Source organism: Phoenix dactylifera, chromosome 5 (genome assembly GCF_009389715.1).
Source record: "Phoenix dactylifera cultivar Barhee BC4 chromosome 5, palm_55x_up_171113_PBpolish2nd_filt_p, whole genome shotgun sequence".
NCBI classification, from domain to species: domain Eukaryota; kingdom Viridiplantae; phylum Streptophyta; class Magnoliopsida; order Arecales; family Arecaceae; genus Phoenix; species Phoenix dactylifera.
In genome coordinates this window covers 10,529,397-10,548,163 of record NC_052396.1, presented here as the reverse complement: position 1 = coordinate 10,548,163, position 18,767 = coordinate 10,529,397, and the positions used below count along the sequence as shown (strand labels likewise).

Genomic DNA, 18,767 nt, shown 5'->3' with positions numbered 1-18,767 from the left:
TAAGATAAAATATCCAATATGATTCTTTTAGAGTATACTATTTGAGAATAGTTGCAGGTGTGACAATATGAAGAATTTAAAGAAAAAGAATTATACAATAGTAGAATTTAGAAAAAAAAGAAATACAAGAGTTTAACTAAAAGTTAAGTGCATAACATAGCAAATTAAACATTTGGAAATTGGAATTTACTTGAACTTGAAGCTCCCTAGCAGCAAGTCTAGCAAGTCGCCCAACAGTCTTCTTTTGAAGATAGGTAATGCCTCTTCACGTCTTCAAATATAAGAACCGAGTTAATAAAGGTGATGTAAAATAATTTTTACATAGCATAGGTCCATAAACCGAATCTAAAAGGATATAAGTTATAGTCTGTCAGAAGCAATATGCTTCAAGGTAAAAGCCCATCATCATTAGTCTTTCAAAAGATAAGTACAACAATTCAGACAAATCTTCATTTTTATTTTTAACCAGAAATTGCATTTTTCTTCTAATGATCTTTGCCACTAATAAAATTAGTGAGCGATAAAATTAGAATATTAATAATTAGCAGTATAGTAAAAGAAAGGTTTCATCAGTTAAAAAGATACATTAACAATTTGTCCTCTCCACAAGATTGGAGATAGTTTGGCAGAACAAACAGCAATGTTAACATTTAGTATGAGATAATAACATTTATGATATGATTCTTAAATGACTGCTTCACATAGGTACCTGATTCGTTGGTCCCCTGTACTAGATCCCCCAACCATTGACAGCCATTCTGCACAATGAATCGTTGCTTCTACATCCTATAAATGAAAAGATGAGATGAATATGATAATCCATGATTTATGCTAAGCAACAGTAAGAAAATTGCTGGATGGTAAATTGATATCAATGAACAGCATACTACAGTGTATAAAAAGCTAAGTGGTCCTAGGTGGTAGGGGTGAAAATGAGTCGAGCAACTGGCGAGCTACTCGAGCTCGATTCAGGTCCAAGCTGAACTCGATTCGACTATTACCGAGCTCGAGTAGCTCGAGCAGTTTTTCGAGTCAAGCTCAAGAAGCAAAATAGTTGGCTCGAAAGCTCCCAAAACTAGTCGACTATATATATTTTAATAATATTTTATTTTATTTATAATGTATTTTATTAATTTAATATTAAAATATAATATTATGCTATATTTTGTTTTAACCATACTTTTTTATTTATGACCAAGACGCCAATTCGAGCTCGATATGGCTCGTTGATATTTGTCTCAAGTCGAGTTGATCTCGAACATTGCTTCTTTTTTTTTATCGAGTCGGGTTCAAACTTGGATAATGAGGCTCGATTGATCTCGAGTCGAGTTTTGAGCCCGAGTATTTTGAATCGAGTTGAGCTACTCAACTCGGCTCGGCTTGATTGCACCCCTACTAGATCATGATACTCTTGAAGGCTACGCAGAAAGTCTAGACAGCTAGGTAGGGCATCTAGAGTGAAGATTATTAGATATTTATACATAAATATCTTACAATATATTTTAATATATAGATACACTTGTACAATCAAGAATATGCAATTAGTTTGTAGAAAGCTTATCAAGAGAATGGTGAAAGGTACAGCCACATTTGCTATTTTAGTACCCATAATGGAATCTTCAGTTTAACTACTGAAGTTTCACTTATTCAGTTCTTCATGAAATTTTTTGAAGAGATCTAAATTTCCAAACAAATAGAATTTCATCAATTAACAAATTACGGGAACATGTTTTAAATATATTTCCTGTTGAACCACTGGTCTGACCATTAATCTCGAGGCAGGAGCTAGAACTACTCCACTTCATCTATTACACATACATCACAGGTTACCTATATTAAAAGGACAAGCTCACTGTGTCAGAAACAATAACCTATTCTTTAGTTTTTTGGTTCATTATACTTTAAGAATTCCTATGCCCCATCTTGGTTCAAAGATGTGATGAATTTGGTTCTTTCTCCACTTTGAGTCAAGTTTCTAAATATCTTTAAATAAAAACCCAAAGTTGTATCTTTTTTAGGAAAAATGTAGTGTCCAGCCACATAATATATTACAAATTTAGTAGTTTACAAGTAGCATAAGTTGTTACCGAGTATCCTTATGATAGTGTTACAATATATTTAATTATTTATAAAACTACTAACCTAATTAACTTATGCTACTTGTAGGCTGTAGTATGTGTAGTTTTATAAACAATTAAATATATTATAACACTATCACACTGATACTCAGTAAAAAAATATTCTGTAGAAAAGAATATCTATGCATAGCTAGACCAATGTTGACCTATCAGGTTGACAAAACATCAGCAACGGACCTGCAATAAACATGTAAATATCAAATGCATCTTTCATTCCAATCAAAATCTTATGGATAATCTATATAGAACTTTGTCTCAAATTCCACAAGGGAACCTCATTTTAAATTGTAAGCTCATTAACATACTTCTGTAAGGCATTGCAACCTTGGCATAGGGTATCTTGGTGTTACTTAGAAAAAACAGAACTTTACAACTTCCGAAGCAAAAATTTGCTTACTAGAAAAAATACGAGTTGGCAACAATATCTGAAAAGTACTTTTACTAGAAGAAAAAGTTTAAAAAGTGCTTTTAGAAGAAACTAGAAAACCTAGACCAGGTTTCTTATGTAAGAACTATCTGAAAAGTAGAAGCAACAACAAACATGCCCATAATAACCAAATATATCTATATTTGGTAGTATAACAAACTTCAATAACATTTCTACATCATATCCCGATTGCTGATCCAATCTTTTTCCTTTCAAACTCAAACTCTGATTTGTTATCAGAACGAAGAGCATAACCTATGGTCCTGATCATTGCTTATAATGCTTTCTGTGCATGACTAAAATGCACATAAATTTCCCCTTTTGCAACCTTCAATTGCCTCATCACCTCAAAGTCCAGATATCAGGCCAACTTAGGCTTCAAAAAGGAAATAACATGGAGATTAGAGTTAACTAGATCATAATCACAAATTCTAAATTATATAGTTCTTTCTAACAAATGTGGTATGTGGTGAGAAGTGGTTCATTAAATTGGACAAGGACAAGCAAACCTTGGATGATATATGCATTTAGCTTCTCTCCTGAAAACAATATTGTCAAAATTTTGTGCCACAAATTCTAGGCCCAATGTAGCTGAATAACACATAAGCCCCAATATTATAGATTTATCTAAATTGTGAGTCCTAATGACTCCATATCCAATCATTCCGGAATTTGAAAATTCTTAAATCCAAAGGCTCAAGCTCATAAAAGATCAAGTACTTAGTGTGCTAAACACAGGGGGAGACTGTAAGCGCGACCAAAATTTGCCAAACACAACTATTGTATATGAAGAGGTGAATGCTGCTTAGACATAAAAAAGTGAGAGTTGTAAATGAATTTCATTCACAATACTGCATAGGAAAAGTGGGTGGGAATTCACCAGATACTCCCACCTTTTAGAAAAACTTACCTTACTTATAACAACGGCTAAATGAAAATGAAACCCACCCCTTTTTGAGCAGCTTCAAATGGTTAGAGAAGAATTCATATTCTATATTATAACCGGAGTCCGCCATGTGTATCCATCCTCTAAGGCCTTTACATCAGGCCTTGTTTTAATAATATTATTCCTTGCAAGACACGCACCATTTTAACAATAGCAAGAAAGTAAGATCATGCATATCCCAAAAGAATCCCCACCCTGGGTCCATATTCATGCAGCCTCCTAGAGTAATCACAGCAGTCCGTACCTTTCCCATGTACATGGTGCTAGTGAGAATAATTCAAATTTGCTTGTAGTTACTGTCCAGACAAATATACAAATTGCATCAATTGTGAGTTTCTAAGTTGTAACAAAATCATAAGCTTGTTTTCTATTTCAATCCATGAGAAAACCCAAGTAATACAATGCAAGGCGAATTTGCTTTAATTTGTTTTCTGACAATTATACTTCTTCTGTTCCTTATTTTTAATAGGATGGACTCTACTTCATCGAAATGCTATAATTCTATAGGCTTTCCTTAATCAGCCCCTCCATTAGGTTATAAAACAAATTCAAAAGAACAAACATAGCCACTAAAATGTATGCCCAAGTCATCACTTTGACTACATTCCATAATACGTCATAAACCTTGTGGAATTGTTCTTGCAACCTTAACCCTTCAGATCTTACTCTGTAAGTACCATAACACTAAAGTAAGGAATATTCATCAACAAAATTAGGGATAGTATAGGGAAATGAGCAATGAAACTAATTAGCAACAACAGATAAAAGAAGCTTACCTTCCATCCATCTTTTTGCCGCATTGAATGCTCTAATATGATTACGAGAAAGTTGTGTATGAGGTCCTCTATCTCAGTAATGCTTACACAAGTTGAATCTTTGCTTGAACCCACCTGTAAAAGAAAGAGATATATTAAAACAACCAATAAAACAAAAGGCAACCTCAACCACATCAGACAGAAAACCATGGTCCTAAAAATCAATGGAACAGGATGGTACAGCATTACCATACCATTCCACTAGAATTCAGGCACCAGGCCAGGGCTAGGTCGCTGAAAACCAACCCAGGTGGGCCGCTGGAACGGGTTGGTACTGGCTTCCAAACCATCCGGTTCAGTCATACCTTCCAAACCAGTTTGGCATCGATTTTACCAAAATCAATATTATTGGTAAAAGGCTATCCTGACCGGGACACCTCGTGAATCCTTTTTTAAAGGAAAAGGGGAGGCCAGCTGGGTTTAGAGATGCCTTTAGGCACCTCGTAAGGCCCTTCTAACCTCATCATGTTTGAGAAAGAGTGAGAGAGAGGAGGGTAGAGAGAGAGAGAGAAAACAAGATAGAGGAAGAGGAGAGAAAGAAAGAGAGAAGGAGAGCGTTTTTCCTCTTACTGAGGGGTTGCCAGCGCCGCAACAGGGGAGGGCATTCCATTCTTGTGAGGCCCTCCAAACTCCCCTTTTTTGGCCCAAAGTTGGCAAAAATTGAAAGAAAGAAAAACCCATGTCAATTTTTTTTCAATTTGAATTTTGGATATGTTGCTGGTTGGGCAGCAGCCAACAACATGGTATTTTTAATTTTCCAAACAATATGTTATTATTAGAAAATATGTATTCCCACATTAAAATATTAATAAAAATGAAATATATTGCAATTTAGTCCAAAAACTGTAACATTCTTGCATTCATAGCATGCACATGCTGAAATATTTATGGCTGGAATATCTTCTTGAAAATATGTTTTAATCATTTAACTAATTTCTAAATCAAGAAAATAATTTAAAATGACCAAGTTCCTTAAAATCTAAAATGTAATAGAAGATGCCCTAAAGTATAAATGTAATCTTAAAATTTTAATTTCATGCATGTCGATAGCAATGGATTTTTCCTGATTTTTGGACTATTTTTAATGAAAAATAAATAAATAATTAAAAAATGTTAGCTAAATGTAACAATTATGGAATATGCATTCATAATTAAAAAGATGAGTTCTAAAATTGTCATCTTGTATTTTGTTGATTAACATATAATTTTATAATTTTCAACAAAATTTTTACGGAAAATTACTAAATAGTTATAAAAATTATTTAATTGTTAAAAATGAAGAACATGCATTTGATAATTACTAAGAACAATTCTAAAATAATAATTACATTTTGTTCATTGATAAAAATATCATAATCTTCAAATTACTTTTTAAATAAAAAAGATATTGATTATCAATAAATAATAGGATAAAATTCTAGCAATCTAAATATGCATCAAAAAAGTCTGATTATTGATTTAAGTGGATGATGTGTAGGGAGTTGGCAGATGGCTTCTAGTAAGAAGGGCTAGAAAGAACTCGATATTAGGTGGCACTATGGTTGGCCGTAACGTCTCGAACTGCTTAGTTCGGGACTTACCTAGCTAAACCGATGGAAAACGAGGATGGTTCCTCTGCCGATTCAGAACGGAATCCAAACCCTCCACCAACCCCCGAGTTCAATTAAAAAAAAACCCTAGCTCAATAAAAAATTCCTCTCCTGGCTCAATCCCCTCACCCAACTCAATTAAGGCCCCCCTCCCAGCTCAGTCCCCCCTCAGCTTGCAATTTCAAGAGAATCCCCCCTCCCCTGCCACTCATGATTGTAGCACTCTCCTTCGAGGCTTGCGACCGCTCAGAGCACTCGAGACGCTGCTCGCCCTCCCCTTGGCACCACTAGTAGGCACCCTCCTCCCTCCCTCCCTCCCTCCCTCTCTCTCAGGTTAGAGTTAGGTTTCCCTCAGCCCTCCCCTTCCTCCCTCCCCCTCTCTCTCACTCACTCACGTTAGGATTAGGGTTTCCCTCGGCCCTCCCCTTCCTCCCTCCTTTCCTCCCTACCTCTCCCTCTCTCTCTTCTTCTCTCCTATTCTCCCTCTCCCTCTTCCCTTCTATCTCCAGCTCGCCCTATTTCGGTACATCCCAAAACGGCACCATATGGACCCATATCATGCCGAACCAATCACCAGCCGGAACGCCCTCCAGTACCGGTTCGATAAATCTTGGGTGACACCATGGAAGGATGGACACAAAAAGACATCACTAGGTACGCAATTATTGTGATAATGGACAATAAAAGGTTGAAGCAGCACCCGGTGAATGGCTATAGTGATGTGCAGAAGTGTACCAAAGTGTCTAGGCAGGTGAATTGGGCAATGAGGGACCATCTTCAAAGTTTAAAGAAAGCAAAATAGGTGGGCAAATATGAGTTGGTTCAACACGACCACAGGCCATGGAGGTTGTTGATCACCATGGCAGGGATGATGAAGCCAATGGGACTAAGCAATCTGATCCAGGCAATATGGAGGTAGTTGAGATACAGGTCGTCCGGGCCTCTAAACAGTGGGAGTATGAGGAGGCCAGAAGGCATCATGGATAGTTTTGGTATTTGCATTATGAGAGGGATGGTGGTTCTGGTGCATCCAAGGGAGGGCACACAGCCAGGGACAGCCTTGAGCTACATAGGACCCGGTGCATAAAGGAGGTGGCAAGGGGGTCAAATCCCCATTCGGAATGTTTCAAAAAGGGAAAGCAAAGAATACCAAGTAAGGTCCCACAAATTATGGCATCCATCCGATAGCCTACCAATCCAAATAGCTAAGCAGCCCAGCTACATCAAGAAGAACAAGAAGCATATAGTAGGGGCCACCATAGCCTAGTGGTTCCATTATAGTCAAATACTAGCATGGCTGCAGCAAACAATTTCATCTGAAACATGATCACCGAAGTGTAGGAGTAGGGTCTAAGTACTGAGTCTCCCATTTCATATGAGATACATGGACCATAATTGAAGGCAGAGGTAAAGGGTTAGAAAAAATATAAGTAGCAGTATTTGTTATAGGGCATGACACTGATGTGATGGAAGGTCCGAGCCAACTATGAGAAGCATCACCAACTTCCTAACATACTGTGACAAGCTAACTTTCTCTCACACCTCGATTGTTGCATCTAATTGGATTCATGATTCTAACTACATCTTGGGTTTGATGAAGAAGGTGATTGAGGATGTCGGGCCGCAGTATCTCAGATCAAGTAGTATCAGATATACACACACCTGCAACATCAGGAGTCATAGCCAGGTGATTAGCCAACATCTTATGACCCCATGGGAGGGGACAATATCCAAATAGGTAAACATTCCAGGTCCGAACTAATCGCAAGACCCAGATATATATGAAAGGAATCAACATTCTACATGGCATTAGACTATTAAAGTGAGTTAATATAATTCTTCAATACTGTATTATATTTGCTATTCATCACTCATAAATATTGTTAACTGATTGATAATTGAGTCTTTTTTGTAAAAAAAATAGAAAACAATGTCTAGTTAAATATAACTATGCATAGAACAAAAAAATGATGCAAAGAAAAATAGAAAATTGATTTCTGGCCATCCAGGTATGCTACTAGTACGAAGCCTTGTACCATGTCTGTATGGGACGGCCCAGTATCATACTAGTCCAACCAAAAACCAGTACCAAGCTCGGTACCAATTTTTAAAACTTTGCATACAACCATACCAAAAAGGTAATGCATACTAGCATGCATAGAGTTGCCACTTTTCTTAACAAAAATACATATATGAAAACATTTGTGTGTAATTATACAGAATGCAATGCCATAACAGAACATTTTACCTCATAATTAGATATTAGAACCTCCAATATCCACTCGGGCCATTCTGCCATGCAAGTAAGACTACTTCTATTTTCTGGATGACTGCAAGCCAAAAACAGAAGATCCTGAAATCATATAAAGGAAAATTTCTTATTAAACAACATATCAGCAAGTTAATAGAGTTGTTAAAAAGTGAAACCACCTATGCACTGTCTTGATGAGCCAAACATTTATGGGCATCTTAAGAAAAGTAATGCAGCATATGTATATAAAAGTGCAATAAAATTATTGGCAACAGGTCTAATAATTATTACAACATGGCTATTATCTTATTTAATTTTGTCATGGCGCTTTTGAAGGGATAAAGCACGAGCAGAGATGGCAGCATAAGTCGACAACTAATGCATGTTTATACATGGCAACAGCTATTGCCTCAGTATGCTACCAGGATTACAAAAATGATAAGCAATTCAACTTGAATATTTACTTTTTGCATTATATGTACAGAAAATAGACCAGACTAGGCTACCGCATACTCGTGTAGAAGTTTGATGATTCAGTGAGAATGCAATCCTAATAGATGATTAGGGGTCTATAGAAAAATTTACTCCCCTTTGTATTTCCCTTTTTTTTTTACAGAAATGATGATCATATATAAACAATGACATCATTAGAAAGCCTTATGCAATGATAGAACTATCATGTCAACAAGAACAAAATTAGACAAAAGCTTCACAGAATGAACGAGATCAATAATCTAAAAGCCTGGCTAGTGATATCAGCAAAGACTCGACATTGATAATCTCATAGTGGATGGCTTCTATAGTACCACAAGACATTCATAAAAGAACTATTACTAGAAAAAAGAAACATACAGTTGTGTGATATGCACGACATAGGCATGAGGTCAAAATAAAGTACTTGTAAGAAATAACCATACAGAAGTTACAAAAAGAGGTCCTAGCATATTACCTGTATAGCTCGAACCTGGAATGCCCTGGATGCATAGGGAAGCGAACAGAGAAGGACCAACAAAAGTTGGAGATGCTCAAAGCAGTGACCAGAATCATACAGGTTCAGGCCATCATCAGTTGACAAAACATTTGTCTGAATCAAAAGATAGACAATGTGGTTTAGCATTTACACACGCCAATGATTCAGTAAGGGTATGAATGCTGCAAGAACATGTTAAGGTTTAGGATCAACATAACCAAACTAAGATATGAATTCAAAATATTATCTAGGTATTTTTTGTGCAAATCAATTTAAAATACCCAACTGCATTTTTTTGAAAAAAGTAAATGCCTTTTTATAGTTAACTGATGTAGGACTAGCTCGGGTTCACTTAAATGCTGCTGGTTTCATAAAAATAAAAAATAAAAATACAACACCATAACCACCACATTCTCTGCAATTTCCAAATCATTACCACATAAAAGTGATACTAGAAAGAGCAAGGGAACCATGCATAGTGGATGGAAGTCCACATTTAATGAAATTTGTGGAGATTTTTCCTTCTCCTGTGAGAGATAACATGTTCTAACTTCCAAATATCTGGCCAATGAGATTTAACTCAAATCAAAATAGAAAATCAGGTGCACTTATCATCCTTTAATAGTATTGAGAAATCAGTTGCTCCAACAAACTGAGAATTGCTGCAGCCACACTGTATAGGCATTTCTAGTGAAAAAATAAAAAGGGGCAAAACAGCATAGCCCTAAAACTCTCTCCTTTTCATATTTGCAACTTATGCAGTGCCAAACCAGCTTCAGCCATCTAACAGAACCTATGCTTAGCCAGACCGTCTTTCAGTATATTTTTAATTACAGAGATAGTCTTACCAATGAAGTGTTTTAAAATCAATTTCTAGTTTCAAAATCCTTCCTGCAGTACCTTTTATAGAGATTTTTATTTTATACGGTTTACCTCTTTACTATAAGACAGCAATATAAGTCAGCTTTAGCAACATTAAGAAAATTTTGAAATATCTGCCTGCACAATGGTTCCAGATTCAATTAGTCCATATTTCAGAACTAGACCATGTGAGAAAACCATGGAGGGCCACTTTTCAGAATCTAGTTAACATACTTATATTTGTACTAAAATGTTTAGGTGTAGATGGGTCAACTTACCTGCTCTGCAATAGCAGTCATGACTAAGTCTATCAACAACTCTGACATGATTGTTCATGTCTATATTACCGAAGTATCTTTTACCTGTACTGGGACAACTGGACAAGTATATCGTCTTTGTATTAAACAACATTTTCATGTACAGGACATATTTTTCTGTGGACAAACATTTTTCTCAAAAAAAAAATTGCTTCTTGAACTCCATGTAAGAGTTTTTATGAGTAATAACAGTAACATGATGAAAAAGCACCAAATGGTGTCGGACAACCAAATAGAAAAGTACTAGAAAATCATGCAAGATGACCTGATGGACTTTAATTATCTGAATACAAAGTAATAGCAAGGAAATGAATACATAAAAATTTCAGAATTTAACATTTCCAGCAAGTAGCGAATAGTTCATTGTCATGAATAAAAAAGAAAAGCCTGATAAGGTGGAAAAGTGTGGCAGGAAAAAAATCTATGAAAACAGCTAACTTAAAACAGCTAACTTCACTCATGTATGAGTCTCAACATTTTGAGAAATGATACACATAGGTGAGACTATTCATGCCAAATCCTCAATAAAGTAGTGTATGATTGACATTTCAAAATAGCTTAGCTATTTAAATCTATACTGGAAGGAATCATAATAGAAGATATTGACAAATTAGTGCAAACTGTACATACTGTTGCTGCCAATAAAGCCATATACATGTTGGTAGTCATAAGCCTTTGTGGAGCTGCTTGCAGTGCTTTTTGTAATGCAAAAAGTAACAAAGCAACTTTGTCTTCAAACATGGTACTCCCTTCTTCAGGGCCCGCAATACTCAGAATGTTACTAGGCAAACTTGAAGAAGCAGCATTTGAGTTAAACTTGAGATGACCTGATGCGACAAGAGCACCCAATAGGGTGATTATCCCCACTATAATTCCATCACCATTGTCAATATTATACACATTGTTCCTAGCACTGTCAGCACTTATTGAGAAACTAATGCCACCCAAATTCTTTAAAAGTTGGTTATCAGAAGCAGATTCCATTCTTTCAATATTCATGCCCAAGGAAACCTTAAAAAAACCATTATGAGTACTTGATGACCCAGATTTTGTGCCCTCTTCATGGGAACAAGATTCCTTCTGGTCAGGAGATTCTAGTTCATCCTCCTGGCTTTTTGGTTCATCACCAGTAGTTTCCAACCTAGACACATTCCCAGATGCCCAGGATGCATTGTCAGCGTGAGATACACTAGAATTATCCAAAATATTATGATTACCAGCTCTGGCTTCTCGCTGCAAAAGAACAAGAAGTGCTTCTATCCCACCACAAGATATAAATGACTGTGCAAATGTGTGAGCCCTAGACGTATTGGGCTGCACAACCAGTCTATAGATTAGGTGTAACACTCTTGCAACCTGAAAAAAAAACATAACTAAGTAACGTTCTTAACCAAATAACTTGTAGAACTCTAGTGCAAAGCATATTACTAAAGAAATTAGAATTAAAAACTGCACAATGATTAGAGTGAAACTGACTAATATTCACTAAGCATGTAGACTCAATCACAAGAAATTCAAACATCAGGTCTACAAATTATATTGTATGAATTATGCAATGATCAAAAAATAAAAAGTTTAAAATAATAAAAAATCAAAAATTTAAGAAAAATGTGTGAATATAAGAAAGTTAAAGGATGTTAGGTTTCGGTTGGAACTGATAAAATAAAAAGTTTCGGCCTAGTTTTAAAACTTAAATCCACATATAATGTAATGCAAAGAATATTAGGTGAAAAAAATTAAGGCGCACTCATAATGCTACACATATGGTTCAAGCAAGCTAATTTATATGATATATTTCACCATGTAAAGCCTCAACCATAAGCCTCAAGGTGTTTTGGGAAAGTCAATCTCAAGAAGCCATGCAAGAAAGCTGCACATAAGCTTCCTCAATCAATGATACAAAAGCTTAAAGAAAGTGCAGACAAATGCAATTAACTACTAAGACAATTATTAAAAAAAATAAAAGAGCAATATAAGCAATGATATAACAACTAATCTAAAATTTCAAGGAGAAGAATTATTTGAATTGACCAGGCCATAGGCATCATGACATTTTACTAGAATAATAAATGATTTGATGACAATTTATGAATCTACCTGGTTAGGTTGTGGACAGTCAAGAATGAAACCTATCAAGCAACGGACATCATCAGCGGCAAATGAAGATGATGCTGCTCCTACTAAAAGCTCAATGACCACTAAGAGCTCATCAACCAGGGCATTCACTTCACCCATAGGTCTCGGGGCACCATGAAGTGAAAAAGTATCAACAGAATCTTTTTCACGAATAACCCAATAGCACCTTCTGCAGCCATCAAGAAGCATTTGCAGGGCATTGGCATCCCGCATGGCCGATAATTCTGTAAACACCATGTCTGCAAGTGAAGACAGAAGCTTCTTCTGTAAACCATAATTGCACAAACTCCACGTCTTCAAATCTAACAGCAAAGTACTAAAAAGCTGCACTTTAAGTTCATGATTATTTTTCTGAGATTGACATAGGGACACAATTGCAGCAACAATTTCCTCGTCACTCAATCCATTTTGTTTTCCAAGTTCCAGTGCTGATAGAGTTTGAAGAAGATAATGTAAAATTCTTGACAAAAGCTCAGGTGCTCGTGCTCGACATAACTCCTCATTATTTCCAGGATGTTGAATTGCAATGGAGATAATTCTGAAAATAGGGGCGGAGAGTGAAGTTGTTGCAAGCGGAAAATCACCAATTACAGGTTCCAGGCTATCCATCTGCACATTGCTGACTGTCAGTGGAAGTAAAGCCAATGGTCCCCCAGATGCTAAGGCCCATAAAGATTCTGCTGGGCGTACTCGGGAAGCAACATGAACTTGCCCAAGGACCTCAGCAGGTCTCCGGTGAATACCTGAAAAGTTCAAGAAAGGCATAAACTATTATCTGACCAGCAAGCACCCTAAGAACATGTAAGCCATAATGTGGAATCCTCAAGAATCATGGAAACAATTTAAGAACAACATGTATTTGATTTAATTACCCAAGACAGGGAAGCTGAATGTTTCATCCTGAAGCTAAAAAGGTGAAGTCCAGATGATGCATTATAATACGAAGGCACCAATCAAATCAAGTTGGATTGTATGTATGATTCAGAACGCCTATATTTCCACACAGATGATATTTTACGGTTCAGATGGTGGGAAAAAGAAGAACAGTGCAACTCATCAATAACTATAATCTCAAGACACAGTCATAAATTCTTCTCGCCAATAGGCCAACATGAACAAGCCTGACCTGTTCGAAATTTGAGGTATATCAAATATTAAACAATCAACAATTTTCTTGCATCTCCTATGCTATTTACTATCATTATGAACACATTTGAGGTACAAGAAAAAAAATATTTTGCACATTTGAGCAACAATTATCATAGTAACAAGTTCAGCATTCGGGAACAACTTGGATAGTGATGAATATTCAGAATCTGGAAAATTTTAAAAAAGAAAAATACAAGAAAGTTTGGAAAAAAAACTTGAAAACTAAACCTGAGGAAAAAAATAAACAACATACAAAATTATCAAAATATTTATGTATTTATCATATAAAAAAGAAGCATAAGAGATGCAAGAACATAAGTGATATCAAATGCAGCACCACTAATAAAAATATATCACATCACTTATTTGTAATGGAGTAAAGGCTTATGGCTTCTTGAATTACTCAAGATTATTTCATGCATAAATCATTAAACTCTCGTCTAATTCCAGACTAATTGAATAGTTCTTCGCTGATTCTTTTAATGGAGAACAAGGATTCCTCCAACCCCCCACCCTCTGGACCTCAAGATGACCATTTAGTCATTCTTGGTGCAAAGGACCAGTTCAATCAGGTAGTTGCTGGTTCCCTGATCGCTGTGGTCAAAAATGGTTTTGACCTGCCCTTTGCTTGAGATGCAAGCCCTCTTATAAATATTTGGAACTTCTATTAAATCTGACAATGAGGAAACTTTTAAGGAAGCCATAAGTGTCCAATGTGAGAAAGTTACAAATCGATTACAGGTCCCAAAAAGGGCTCAATTAGAAAACTTATGTGGCTGTGCAGTTTTGTGCTTCACATTCTTTCTATTCCATCCCAGTCTATTCCAGGATAGGTGGCTAATATTAATCTAATACATGCAATAGTCATTGTCTGACCAAACCAACCGGCTCGGATACCAGACTGCTCATGCCCACCCATTCTGTCTCACCCTCCAGGAAATTCGTACGTTCCATGGGCAGATCAAAAAGTGGAGTGTTGGTCAAACAAAGCCACCCTGTTCTATTACCAGACATAGAGCAATAGTTGGCAAGCCTACAATTTTATTACTTTCCTTTAAACAGTGTTCAGAAACTACATCCAACCAAGGCTCTTGAAAGGGGGAGTAGAGCTGGCTATTTTTCATGGTTTTTATGAGACATTAGTACATGAAAATTGAAGGGATGCAGGCCTCCCCTTCCCTTATATTTTCATCCATTTCTCTTATTCCCTTGCCCTTCTCCAAGCTTTCTCAAAGTTTCTTATTATCCCTCTCTTTCTCTCTCTTCTCTTCTCTTCTCTTTATATATGAATTCTGCCCTCAGCTGTGACAAAACTCTGCAATGTCAAAGCAGGGTATTGCTGTTTTAACAGATCTGAAGCTAAATCTGGAATGAAGCTGCTGAAATTATCCCCTCTACAACAGTTCAGCAATCAGATTTGAAGACATTTGAGATTCAGTTGCGTAGAGAGATCGTATACTTGTCAAAAAAGATAAGAGGGAGTAAAACTAGATTCTAGACCAACCACTATTTTAATGATTTAGATTCGTTTGATTTTAGGGTGCATAACTTCTGTTGTAGATAAAGTCCTACATCACATTGCATTTTTCATTTAACATGCAATAACAAATAAGAAATTGTCAGTTGTGTGAAACATAATAGCAAGTTGAAGCACAACAGACTTAAGTTGAGTGTTCGTCAACTATAATAAGTTCAATAAGCAGTTTTTTAAATTATCTTTATTACTATAAATGTTCATGATTGGTAAAAGTTGAAAAGGAGGAAGGTCAGTGAAAAGTCACATTTTGTTTGGTAAGGAACAATCATCAAAGAGCTCAACGTCAGTTGGCTAAGGACTTGGTTTATGAATAGTAGTGAAGGTCCAAGTATCTTCACGACCCCATTCTCTGAGTAATGCTAGTGTTAGAAATTTCTAAACTAGTTATTTGTAAGTTAAGTTACCCCAATTGTATCCCAGAGGTGTTCAGGAATCTTAATATATGGAGCTCTAAAACTAGGTCAAAATGCAAATGGTTATCCTAGGGGCAGTCTTCTTCATTCTGTAATGTTTACTTTCAGCAATGTTTTCTCCTGCCCTTCTTAAGCCTGACTAAGCAGATTTGTCAATGCAAAAAGGTACACTATGCAAGGATAAAATAGACATTCTATGAACAGGTCATTGAGATGGTGTTCAAGTTTTAAAGCATAAAACAGTTATCAAAGGGAAAATGATCCACAGTTCTATTCATTGGGAAGGAAATATGGGAAATGCTTTTATCCCCCAAAACCTCCCCAAAATGGCTTCAACCCACGTTTTATTATGAACCACAAGGGCAAAGTTAGCATTTTGGCCCCAACTTAACAACTGAACCATTTGTGCATTATGGAAATGGAACAGTGCCCAAAGAAATATCATAAAGCATCTTTTTGTGTAAATTACTACGTAAATGTGGACCATTTAGCTTCAGGGGTAAATTACTACCTTAAGTTGAGTTTCCATACAGTATGATCTAGGAAATGTTTATAAACACTACAAATCTTGCCATGATTTTTTTATTTAAACTTGTATTATTGCCTTTCTGTCAACAAATCCACCAAAATTTCATTGTTCCTCAGTGTTCAAGAAAGTGCATAAGATTAAAAAAATGACAAACTAACCAACCTGCTGCACCAGAAGGAGATGCATCTGGACAGAAACGCCCACTCAGCAAGCTGGGGTGGTAGAGAAGATGCAAGCTTCCTCCAATCTCAGCATCCAACTTCGAGCTCTCTTCTGCCAGACTCCTCACATGTTCATTCATTCCCAACCAGGGTAAACCTGCACCATTTCCAAAACAAGGCAGTGCATCTCCTCCCCTTGAAGCCAGTCGACCCATCCTCTCTGGCCCAATGGGTTCCTTAAAGATATAAACAGGCCCCATCTCTGCAAACAGGGGGCACTGCCTCCGACGCCGCTGGAGACCAGCAATCGTGGGTGGTGGATTTGTCCCTATGCAGCAAAAAGCCAATGGCTTCGAGATCCGTGGGAACTCAAAAGTGCGGCTCTCATGCAAGTTGCCATTTACATACAATCTCAATTCACTCTCCACCTTTCCAAGCAAACCCTGCTTGCAAGTATGTTCTAACCCAACAAAATACCAAGTTTGCGGCTTGAATGCATACGTGAAATGTAAAGAAGCCTTTTTACCCTTCCCACCACTAACCTCCACTACCAAGAACTGGCCATGAAAGTAGGCCTCCAAACCATGGTTATCGGAGGACAGAAAGCTAAAAAGCCTCGGCATGTGAGTGGTACCCTCCCCTGCAAGCGCGCTTGCTGCAGCTGCTGCCGACATAGCAGATGTCTTCCCTGACCATGCAGCTGCTGCAGCAGCAATGGCAGCAGCAGCAGTCGCTGTGTTGAGAGTATCAGCGAACGACTCAATGTATATCCATGTGGCAAATCCATATCCGTTGGAGAAAGGCCACCGGCTCTCCCCTGGACCAAGCAAGCCAGAGCTCTCACCATCAAATTCAAATGAGTGGGCCGGGCCACGCGCCTCCTTGCTCCGCATGGCCTTCTCCAGTGCCAGCATCAGCGGCACTGCCCAGTCAGTTCTGAATGCCTTCTTGACCACTCCAAGCCAGCGGTGAAGATCGATCACACTCAACGAATGCCCTGCTAAAACCTGAATGCTTTGGCACAATGGTGTCCCATCCCAGGATACCCGATCAATGGAATCGACAAATATTTGCTCTGCTGATTGCAGCAAGACTCCAAGCAATCCCGCAGCTGAGCACATCGCGCGATTTCTGGTGCAAGCTTGCAAAATTAAAAGCAAACCTTTAACCATTCTTGTTCTCGGAGACATGTGGGTCTCCGAGTCTCCTTCCCAGGGGAACCAAGGGATGAGCTCAGCAGCAACTACCGCAGCTCTCGAACTGGACATCACGCTCGGAGGATTTGCAGGCGCACCGCCTTCAGTCTCATCAAGCCCTTCCACACCTCCCATGGTAACAAGCAGCGCATCAACCACGGATTTCAACACGTCCCCGATATCGCCGCCGCCGCCATCCGACACCATTGATTTGAGCTTCTCGATGCTCTCCGCCTTCCCCATTATGGCGGAGTCAACCAAATGCACGAGCTCCAGGGGAATGTTTGGCATGGCCGGCTTTGCACTCGGCTTCTGTGGCGAGCCAGCGGGGGACGTGTAGGAGTCAAAGCTGCCCGAGGAGGGCGACGGCCTGAGCGCCGGGCCGGAGGGGCTGTAGGGCGGAGAATTTTGCATGTCGGCGGAGAGAGAGTCGTGGAGCTCCGCGGCCGTGGCGGCGGCGGCCGCGGCCGCAGCAGCGGGGGAGGAATTGGAGACGGCGTCGGCGCCGGAGGATCGGTTCAGGTTGTCGGAGGTGGAGGAGCAGACGGACTCGACGGCGTGGGCACGGTCGGAGGCGGATGGATCGGGGGCGGGGCGGTCGGGATCTCCCAGGGAGACGGGCTCAAAGAGGTCGTCGTCGGGAGTGGGGCCCGCGGGGGAGCTGCCGGCCGGGGGATGGGGCCCGCTGGATGCCGGAGTCTGCGACGAGGAGGCTTCCGGGGAGGCTTCGGCGGGTTCTTGCGGATCCTCTTCCATTGTTTCTTTCTGGATCAAAGAGTTCATCCGAACATGTAAATAAAATAAAACAAAGAGGGCGATGGGGTCAGAGAAGATGACGAGAGCGAGTGGTAGAAAAGAAACCGATGTTGGACTAAACGTTTATAGATCTGACCGAGAAAAAAGAGGGGAAATGGGGAGGGAGAGGGAGAGGAGAGTGCGGGATGAGATCTGAGAAGGATTGGAAGAAATGAGAGGGCGGAAAACGGAGGGAGAGATGAAGAAGGAATAGAAAGACTGAGATCTTACCTGGATTACAAGAGGAGAAGCATGGCGACGGGAACAGAGAGAGGAGGGGGAGAGAAGGTAGGAGGAAGGGGAGGGTGGTAAACTGGGATGGGGAGGGAATAGACTATGAACCGGCTTGATTTGGTTTGCTTCCAACCTCTTCCGCAGCTAAATTGATTTACCCGGTTGCCGTAGATAATAAATCTTTTATCAATAGAGCTGCTAGAGATTTTTAACCAAAAAAAAAAACTATTTACTGATTGGTAATTATATTTTTAAAATATTATAAAATTTTAACATCAATTTGATATCTAAATTAAAATAAAA

General features: G+C 38.4%; 1 protein-coding gene across 1 annotated transcript in view; it reads right to left on the bottom strand.

The window, feature by feature from the left end:
* LOC103710306 (BEACH domain-containing protein C2-like) overlaps positions 1-18,551 on the bottom strand; it is a 60,710-nt gene extending 42,159 nt beyond the window's left edge. Inside the window, 10 exon segments of the mRNA XM_039126789.1 lie at positions 191-216; positions 219-271; positions 710-786; positions 4,288-4,401; positions 8,164-8,268; positions 9,116-9,250; positions 10,945-11,670; positions 12,412-13,193; positions 16,241-18,200; positions 18,462-18,551. Of these exon segments, the coding sequence (XP_038982717.1) occupies positions 191-216; positions 219-271; positions 710-786; positions 4,288-4,401; positions 8,164-8,268; positions 9,116-9,250; positions 10,945-11,670; positions 12,412-13,193; positions 16,241-18,191 (3,969 nt within the window). The 5' untranslated portion in view covers positions 18,192-18,200; positions 18,462-18,551.
* Positions 18,552-18,767: the final 216 nt, after the last annotated feature.